This window comes from Thamnophis sirtalis, unplaced genomic scaffold, assembly GCF_051295495.1.
Source record: "Thamnophis sirtalis isolate CommonGarterSnake01/CBP01778 unplaced genomic scaffold, rThaSir2_p1.2 scaffold_12, whole genome shotgun sequence".
NCBI lineage: Eukaryota > Metazoa > Chordata > Lepidosauria > Squamata > Natricidae > Thamnophis > Thamnophis sirtalis.
This window is the reverse complement of record NW_028261392.1, coordinates 27,870,089-27,879,740: the sequence shown is the minus strand read 5'-3', so window position 1 is coordinate 27,879,740 and position 9,652 is coordinate 27,870,089. Positions and strand designations below refer to the sequence as shown.

The 9,652-nt window shown below is 38.1% G+C and overlaps 1 protein-coding gene across 3 annotated transcripts; it reads left to right on the top strand.

Moving 5' to 3' along the window:
• The first annotated feature begins 1,183 nt into the window (after window positions 1-1,183).
• On the top strand, window positions 1,184-9,184 carry ARGLU1 (arginine and glutamate rich 1). 3 transcript variants are annotated; one of them, XR_015698214.1, is made up of 4 exons: window positions 1,184-1,736; window positions 4,301-4,526; window positions 6,284-6,858; window positions 8,379-8,438. XR_015698214.1 is itself a non-coding variant. In XM_014054243.2 (4 exons), the coding sequence occupies exons 1-4, from the start codon at window positions 1,384-1,386 to the stop codon at window positions 8,541-8,543; spliced, it is 828 nt and encodes a 275-aa protein (XP_013909718.1). In that variant the 5' UTR covers window positions 1,189-1,383; the 3' UTR covers window positions 8,544-9,184. The 3 variants fall into 3 exon arrangements, 1 of the variants encoding a protein (XP_013909718.1); XR_015698213.1 differs by having other exon boundaries at window positions 1,188-1,736; window positions 4,301-6,341; window positions 6,775-6,858; XM_014054243.2 differs by having other exon boundaries at window positions 1,189-1,736; window positions 6,775-6,858; window positions 8,379-9,184.
• The last annotated feature ends 468 nt before the right edge of the window (window positions 9,185-9,652 follow it).

Sequence of the window (9,652 nt, the reverse complement as noted above, 5' to 3'; positions counted from 1 at the left end):
CAGTACTCTAGATGTGGACTTACTAGGGCTTTATAAAGTGGTATTAGTACCTCACTTGATCTTGATTGTATACCTGTTAATGCATTATCTGTACACGATGACATATGTACTACCTGTACATGTAATGCAGTACCTGTACACAAGGACATACGTACTGCCTGTACATTTAATGTTCGTGTACATGATGACATATGTACTACCTGTACATGTAATGCAGTACCTGTACAAAGGACATACATACTGCCTGTACATGTAATGCACATGTACATGACATATGTACTACCTGTATATGTAGTGTACATGTAATGCAGTACCTGTACATGATGACATATGTACTACCTGTACATGTAGTGTACATATAATGCAGTACCTATTCATGGCATATGTATGTGTACATGTAGTGTACATATAATGCAGTACTTATACACGATGACATATGTACTACCTGTACATGTAATGCAGTACCTGTACACAAGGACATACGTACTGCCTGTACATTTAATGTACGTGTACATGATGACATATGTACTACCTGTACATGTAATGCAGTACCTGTACAAAGGACATACATACTGCCTGTACATGTAATGCACATGTACATGACATATGTACTACCTGTACATGTAGTGTACATATAATGCAGTACCTATACACGATGGCATATGTACTACTTGTACATGTAGTGTACATATAACGCAGTACCTATACACAATGACATACATACTGCCTGTACATGTAAAGTACATGTAATGCACTACCTATACACGATGACATACATTGGCCGCAAATGCAGCTAGGCATTTTGCGGTTCTCCTGTATTATTATTGCAATTGTGTTTATATTTGAAACAGAGTATGATTCCTGCTTCGAAATTCCGCTTCGCTCACGGGTTGTGTCCGTGTCCGTTTCGCACTTTTCTCAAACCGGCCATCGCCGGAAGCTGAAGGAACTCGGCTCTTTCCGTAACACGCCGTAGAAGCGCGAAATCACTCGAGCGTCGTCGTCGTCACAACTCACCCCGCCCCCCGTTCCGCTTAGCATTCCCGCACATATTCGGCTATTCCCGGAGAACCCCATATCGTCTCCTCTTCGGACATTTCCGTAGAGGACTGCGGCGCTTTCCCTTTCTTAGGCGCGCCGCCGAGGTGCATTGTGGGCGAGCGCAGTGGATCCTGGGGCGGCGGAAGGAGGAGAATTTCCCCCGTTTCAGAGTCGGACCGCCGCCGCCATCTTGTCTCGCTGTCGCCGCCGGGCCTTGGGCCTGCAGTGCCGAGGGGCCCGCGAGGTGGACGTGGTGCACCCAGCGGCCCCCGCGTGGATCCTGGAGGCCCCTTTGGAGCCGCGCTGAGGACCGTCACACCGGCGTTTGTTGAGGCGCTCGGGATGGGCCGCTCCCGCTCGCGGAGTTCGTCCCACTCCAAGCGCGTCAAGAGCTCCAAGCATAACAAGAAGAACCGGAGCCGATCTCGGTCCCGTTCGCGGGAGAAAGAGCGGGCCCGCAAGCGCTCCAAGTCGCGGGAGGGCAAGCGGAGCCGCCGGAGGGAATCCCGCTCCAGATCCCGCTCCAACACGGCGCCCTCCCGCCGCGAACGGGAACGCGATCGGGAACGCGCCTCCTCCCCGCCCGACCGCATCGACATCTTCGGCCGGACAGTCAGCAAGAGAAGCAGCCTGGATGAGAAGCAGAAGCGGGAGGAGGAGGAAAAGAAGGCCGAGTTCGAGCGACAGCGGAAAATGTAAGTGGGGGCCGGGCGGGCAGATCGCGGGGGTGGCTCCTCCGCTCCTTGTCCGGATGGACGGTTTCTGAAGGATTGGCGGGAGGCAGCAGCTGAAGGACGCAACAACCAACATGCGCACCCGCCGTTAAACCGTCAGTGGGGAACCGTTAAACCGTCGGTGGGGTAATGGCTGGGTTAGGCCTGGGGTGCTGGATAGCAGATTTGAAGGGCATCGTCGCAACCTGCCTAGAAAAGGCAAGTGGGGAGGATTGAAAAGGATCGGATTGGACCTGGTTAGTGTTTGGATGGGCCACCACAAGGAGATCAACAAAGCTGTGGATTGGGAAAAAAACGTCTTCTAGGAGAGGATATCAAACCAGGCTTCTATATTGTTGTCTGAAAAAAAAAATAACTTGGGCCTTATTTATGACCTCATCAGAAACTTGAATGTGACTCAAGGACAGAGGTCTTCAAACTTGGCAACTTTAAGATTCATGGAGAATTCTGGGAGTTGAAGCCCACAAGTCTTAAAGTTGCCAAGTTTGGGGACCCTTGCTCAAGGATATTGTTAACTTTCTTTACTATTTCCCAGGACAGCAACATCTCTGTTGATAAGGATGGAATTTTTTAAGATGATAAATTTATATTAAAATATCCTCATGACAATTCTTAGCTATTTTGACCTGTTTTCCCCTTTTCTGAGAGCAGTAATCACAGTTTTTCTAACTGCAAACTTCGCAGTTCTTTTTTTCTACATGATCTGATACTTCCGTAGTAGAGTAAATTTTATTTGAGCACCATTTTTTAATGTATTACTAAAGAAGATAAGTGGGGGAGGAGCAGGAAGTAGGCCGGCTGTATTCAGCAAGAGTTAGCATGATGGTTTCAATTTAGAAGTTCATTGATAATTTTTGTAAAATAGCATTTTCTAATTTCTAATAAACCTTGCTGAGCAGCACCCATGAATACATCCCAGTGTTCTTTTATTGCTACAAATAATAATAAAAAGCATAGTCAGAGCTGTTGTAATTAATGCACCTGCTTTTTTGACTTGGTGTAGAAAGGCAAGAGTTTTCTCTGTGTAAACAATTATGTTGTTTTAGATTATATTTATAATATTGGTTTTCCAGATTCATTTTGACAGAAGGCCTACACCAGTCTTGTGATTTGTGTAACATTGCTGTGGAAGTGCAACGCTTGCATTAAAATGTCAGTGTCTATCATAACAATGAGAAGTTTGCACCCTGATTCAAACTGAAATGTGGAATGTCACGGGGCTTGAGATGGCCTGTTGATACTAAGTCATTAAAGTCTTGACTGAATTTCTATTTAACTAGACATCACTGGTAACAAAAGTTGATTAGCATTTTGATACTGTCAAAATCAGTGTCTGGATATTTGGCATTACAGAATCAGTTGGTTAAAACAAGGTTAAATATCAAAAAGAAGAAAAATGATGCTTAAAAAATAGATAGGCAACAACACATTACTAGAGTCCCTGCTTTGCTTTTTATTGAACACCAAGTACTTTGAGGTATCAAAATGAATGCAATTCCATTTTCACAAAGTATCACTTAGCCGATAGAGTAGAATATTTGTATGAATATTTGGTTGAAATGAGAGTCTCCTTGGTGCTCTCTGACCGGAGTTGTTTTCTTACAGATATTTCTTTACGCAAACTAGGCAAAATCAGTGCTAGTAGGGAGTGGAATCAAAGAGCACCAAGGATCCCTAATTGGATAATATTTAATATGCTTCATTAAAATACGAGGAGATTATGCTCCATTCTAAATTTATTCCTTGCTTTTATTGCATGGTAAAAATTAGGAATATAAATTAGATCAGTAATGTATTCCCATCTATAGCATCTTCTAGGTGTTCAGAAGAATTTATTCTAACATAACAGTGTTAACAATAGACATAAATTGAAGCTATGAGTGATAATGGTTTGATTGTTTTATTCAAGATTTTTTTAAAAAAATATTTCATTAAAAATTAATAATTTTAATTAATTTTTGCATTACATTTCTATTTTGTCCTGCTGAATAATTGATAACTATGTTACTGTTTGACAATAATGCTTTGACAACACATTTCACTGCTTGAAATAAGTTCCCTGATGAATTGTCATGAAGTGCTAGATTTTAAAACTTGAGTTCTATATCATAACCAAAGAGATGTAATTTATTTCTGTGAAACGCATTCTTCCATTCCATCATTCTTGCATTAGGCCTCTGGAGACAGTGCATATTTTTGGTATTATAAAATATTCACCATGGTCTTTTGTCTTTATTTTGGCTTTGATAAATTTTAACCGTAAATATGCTTATAAATTGTAAGGTGTTTGGTCCATCTAAAGATTTATACTATTGCATTTGGAAAGCAATGCTTTGAATCTTATATTTCTCCTCCCATAAGTATTTTCGTTCCTAAAATTATTTCATAATTTTTTATCATATAAACGCTCAACATTTGCATATTACAATGCATAAGTGTGATGTGTGGAACAGGTTATTGCTGAAGGTTGATGAAAAAATTAATTTTCTTGACATTTGAAAACATATATATTTCTCTCCCTGTAGTCGGCAACAAGAAATAGAAGAGAAACTTATTGAAGAAGAGACCGCCAGAAGAGTGGAGGAACTTGTAGCAAAGCGAGTGGAGGAGGAACTGGAGAAGCGGAAAGATGAAATTGAACGGGAAGTTCTCCGCAGGGTGGAGGAGGCTAAGCGCATCATGGAAAAACAGTTGCTCGAAGAACTCGAGCGACAGCGACAAGCTGAACTTGCTGCACAAAAGGCCAGAGAGGTAACGCTCGGTCGTTTGGAAAGTAGAGACAGTCCATGGCAAAACTTTCAGTGTTGGGTTGTGCCTCCTGTTACGTTGAGAAGGAGATGGAATACAGCAAATCTAATTCCTTTCTTGTGTAAACTTGCATTGCTGCGAAACCTAATTTCTAACTTATTCAGAGGAGCTAACTGATACCTCAAACATTCTTCCAAAACCTGTGAAAGGATACTTGAATTTTAATGGAACTGGCCTACTTATTTGAGACTTGTTTGAAACTTTTGCCATGGCTGCAGGATATATCCACAGTTCTTTCTTAACTGGGGGAATGGGTTGAACAATCTGTGACTTTGTATCCTTCATTTGTTTTGTTTTATTTAGACTGTAAGAGGCTTTATGCCTTCAGTCAGCAAGAAAAAATAATAACAGCAGGGTCCATCATTGAGCTGCAATGCCTTATCTTAAAGAAAGAGTTTTTCTTGTTTTTCCTCGTAAGGCAGTCATGCATTCCTCTTGACTACACAGTGGAGTAACTCTGGAACTGTGGTCCCATTCACTTTCACAAAAGGCCTATGCCAAATTCATGAGATCCAATTTTTACCAGTGCTACTAACAACTCCTTCTTTTTCTCTAGACTAGAGAGTTGTAAAAGAGCAGGTTGTCCTTGTCTGAAGTTGAGCTAAACATGTGACTTCTTCTGTCAGCAGCTGGAGCAGAAGCTGAAAATGTCTTTCTGTGAGACAGTAATTTGCTACTGGAGGTTTTAATGCTTGTCAGCACTAATCACTCCAGGATCCCCAAATTTTAAAGTTCTTTTAAAACTTTCTTAAAATTAGTGCTGAGTTAAATAACACTCTCATGTTTTCCTGTATTATGATTTGCTTAGTTGCTTTTAATCAATTTAGTTGATAATAGGAGAGACGTTTTAATAAGATACTTTCTAATATAATACAATATGATTAAAATTTTAAAAAATGCATGTGATGAAAATTCATTTTAATTCTACAAATCAAGATTTTGGCTTTACGTAAATGCTGAATTATATAAGATTTCAAATCTTTTTGAAAATTCTAATGGATTTTGGCTGAAATCATGGTTCCTCACCATTCTAAGAGAAGATTAAACAGTAGTCAGTGAGTGGTCACATTAGGACTTTTACTGTGGAGCATCACCTTGAATTCCTGGAGTGAAGGGTGCAAACCTGTAGCTGGTTACTAGACATAGCAAGAAATATTTCTTCAAATACTTGCTTTGTTCTTATTAAACTATATTTTTGTGCAGACCTCAGGCTGTTTACAAAAACTGCCAAATATAAAATAACATGAATATTTATTATGCTAATTGAAATTACTCTTGCAATCTTTTTGCTTATGAGTTGCATAACAAAGTTTCTTTAAACTTTTATAAAAAGAAACCTAGATTTGATTTCTATATCATACTTTCAATGGACTCCTGAATACCAGTTTGGTATTTAAATGGTAGAAGGACAGTTTAATACTGCCTTTAAACTTGTCACACCATCGGATGTTCAGTCCATTTGCCCATAAAGGAAGCCCATAGTTCTACAGAATATGGATTACCATTTGTACTTTTTGCTAACAGTAAATGTATTTTTTCTTATTAATTGTTTGCTTAGGAATGTTTTACATATTTTTTGTTCCTTCTTACCGTAAACATCTGCATTCTTCAGCTCAGCCTTCCTTGTATGTTGTTTCTTTATAAATGGTTGAGCTGCTGATGCAGGCATTGCCAAGCTAACAGTACAAATCATTTTAAAGAGGAAGCTGGCGCGTATGGCAGCCGAGGAGCACACTCTGCAGGACACTGGACAAGACAGTAAATATTCAACTTTTAATGCTGATTAAAGGAGTATAGGTAAAGAATGCGTAGGTATACATAATTGGTGAGACAAACTATTCACTTTATTTATATTTTAAATATTACTCTTTTAATTTGGTAAATGCTATCCAGTTTTGTAGTTGTCCTTGTTGATTTGTGTGATATTAAAATGCTAGTAATAATTGGCTAGGATTCTCTGATTGTGGAGGGTTTAGTTGATTGCTGTTTGTTTGGATTGGGAGGGATGATTTAAATTTAGAGCTAGAGACCAATTTTAGTGGTTGCACAGTTTGCTGTTTGAAAGACAAGAGGGTGGCTATAAAGCTGTCCCTTTAGAGTCAGTGCACAGAAGGAATTTCTAGGAAGACTAGTGCAGATGGCTAAATGAGTATTTTACTTTTCTAACATCTTACCCTATCCTCCCGTTTAGGAGGAAGAGCGTGCAAAGCGTGAGGAACTTGAACGAATACTAGAAGAGAATAACAGAAAAATTGCAGAAGCACAAGCTAAATTGGTAAGTAGTTTTACTATCATTCAGAGATAAAGGAGTAAATCCATGGGGGAGGTAGAGTAGGATTACTGAACATAAATTGCAGGTTAAGATTTGCATAATGTCACCGATTCTTAGGCCCATAATTTGATTGAAAAATGTCTATCTCTTTGTTAGGATGTAGTCACAATCTCTTTCTTTTCACTCCCTGATATCTGCTTTGGAAATATTGGGGAAGCCAACCACTGTACTGGTAGTCTAAATTTATCACCAGTTACAATGCACCTTCCCCCAAAATATCTTACAACCTAGATTGGCACTTCCGATGGCTATGTCTTTTCCCTGGTTATATATCATATTTTGGATGTTAGGTAACTGGCCCACATTTATGGGTCACATGATTGTGATTTATGATCTTTTTAAATGAGAAACCGACATTTCCAACAAAAATTGCTCACTGGGGACAATGGTTCACTTAATGACAGCTAAATCAATGTGGTAAAATTGGGTCAATCGTGTGTGCCTCGACTTAATGATTGTTACACAATGCAATGGAAATTCTGAGCTTCATTACAGTCATAAGTCAAGGACCACCTGTACAGAGGCAAAAGTGGTTGACCTGAGATATTGCCAAACACCCAGCTTTTGTATTGGCCCCTTAAATCTATGAATGTTATCAAATTGTTAACATAATAAGAGAACTTTATTAAATATGGGACTTGAGAATGGTTGTGTGGTTTTTTAAATTTCATATCATTAAATAAAAATGAATTCAGATTTTGTTCTAGTATCATTCAGTTTTTCTTAAAATCAGAATCTCATGTGCAGTGTTTGAAATGCAAAAGATTTTACTTCTCTGTATTTATGGATAATTTCCCCTATTGTTACAAAAAGAATGCCATGGTGAAAACCCAATATAAAAATTAAGTAAAGTAATTCTTAACTTTCATCCCAGAATTCTTAACTCCTAGCTTTTAATTTGCATTAGGAGCTGTATCACAGATCAGATTATAGTTGACCTTGCAGGTTGAATTCATAAATTAAGGCTAGAGGAGAGATACTCCAATGTACAAATTAATTCTAGATGGATTGGTTAAATCTGATCTTTTAACTTCATTGTGGTCCTACATCATTTTTGATAGCAATCTGTTCCTGGGTGATTTTAAACTTCAAGCATCTTGGGTCAATATTTCTCAGCTACTTTTTATTTTATAGTTCCAAATAGTTTTCCTAACTTTCTGTTGGAACATTATTTAATCTTGCTTGATCTTCTCAGCTTCTTTGTTTTGATTCATTTTTATATTCTTTGTCCTGTCACAACTTCAAGTGATTTTTAAAATGAAATTGTGATAGGAAACAATGTGAAAATGGCTTATTTTCTTTGAGTAATCCAAGACAGTTTATGGGTGTTACACTGTTTCCCCTAATGCTAAAGAATGAAATCAGTTCTTCTCAACAGAGATATGCTAGTACCACAAAGTTACATGTAAAGTTATGCAAAGAGTATAAAATGTAATCTAAACTCTCTTGTTTTCTGGTTACAGGCTGAAGAACAATTGAAAATTGTTGAAGAACAAAGAAAAATTCATGAGGAGAGGATGAAACTAGAACAAGAAAGACAACGTCAACAAAAGGAAGAACAAAAAATGATCCTAGGCAAGGGAAAAACTAGGCCAAAACTGTCATTCTCACTAAAGACTCAGGATTAAATTTCAGCTCCGAACTCTTAATGAAAATTGGGGAAAAAAATCTTTGTATAGTAGCTTCATGTTGAAGTGGTTTTTTTTTTTCCTTTGGTGATTTTTTTTGGGGGGGACATCTGAAAAGTTAGCTTGTTCTAATAGGGGCTGTGCTCTGCATCTCTTATTTTAACGTCTGTTAAGTTAAATCCTTATCAGATCATTGTCTTAAAGAATAAATTTATTCTTATCTGTTTTGATTCTGTGATAAAGTGGTTTGATGCAGATCAGATCACTTTATTAATTATGTATGGTCTGATAAGGTTTTTACTACCCGCTGATCTCAGAGTTATACTCTGATGCTAACTATTAAAGCTGGTTTTATTTTGCTAACTTAAAAAAAAAAGTTTGGCAAATATATTGGTAAATTCCCACGGTGTACTGGATCCTCAGTGGTTTGTTATACCAGTGTCTTTTGATACTATTCCACTATTGTGCTTGATGTTCCTGATACAGGTAAGGAAAAAGTTGGTCAGTGTTGCTGGAGATGTGTAAAGGGAGTTCAGTATTGTCTCTACTAGAATTGTTTTTATTCCACTGATAAAATTCAACCAGCATTCCCAATTGTGTAAATAAACCAATTTGCTGAATAAAATGAAATATTAAATTCATATGTTTAAGTAAATTTTTTTAGTGCATGTATATTTTGTGCTAATAAAACTTATTTTCCTCAAATCAGGCACACATTGGAATTAAAGTCCACCAACATTTTTCATACTTTCAGAGCCAAGATAACACTGCAGGTTGAAATTATTGTCCTGTTAAGTGGCTCTTGCTAGTTTAATGATGGTTTTACACTGATGAGGCAGTTATTTCAGCTGTGGATTTACTGTCTTTTTGGCCTTGATAGTTACTATCATGTTTCCTTTACATAATAAAATTGTGGACTGATACACGTCTCAGTTTCAAAAGCAATTGCCATGGAGTGTTATGGAGTTCTGTGTGAGGGCAGCTTTGGTCTTGTAATTAGTTTAATAGTTTTTGGATCCCCAGCCTGAACATGATGGGCAAATAAAATTGCCCACATAGTTTAAAACAATCTTATTAAGAGTACTCCATTTTTACGATCCTGTAATCCC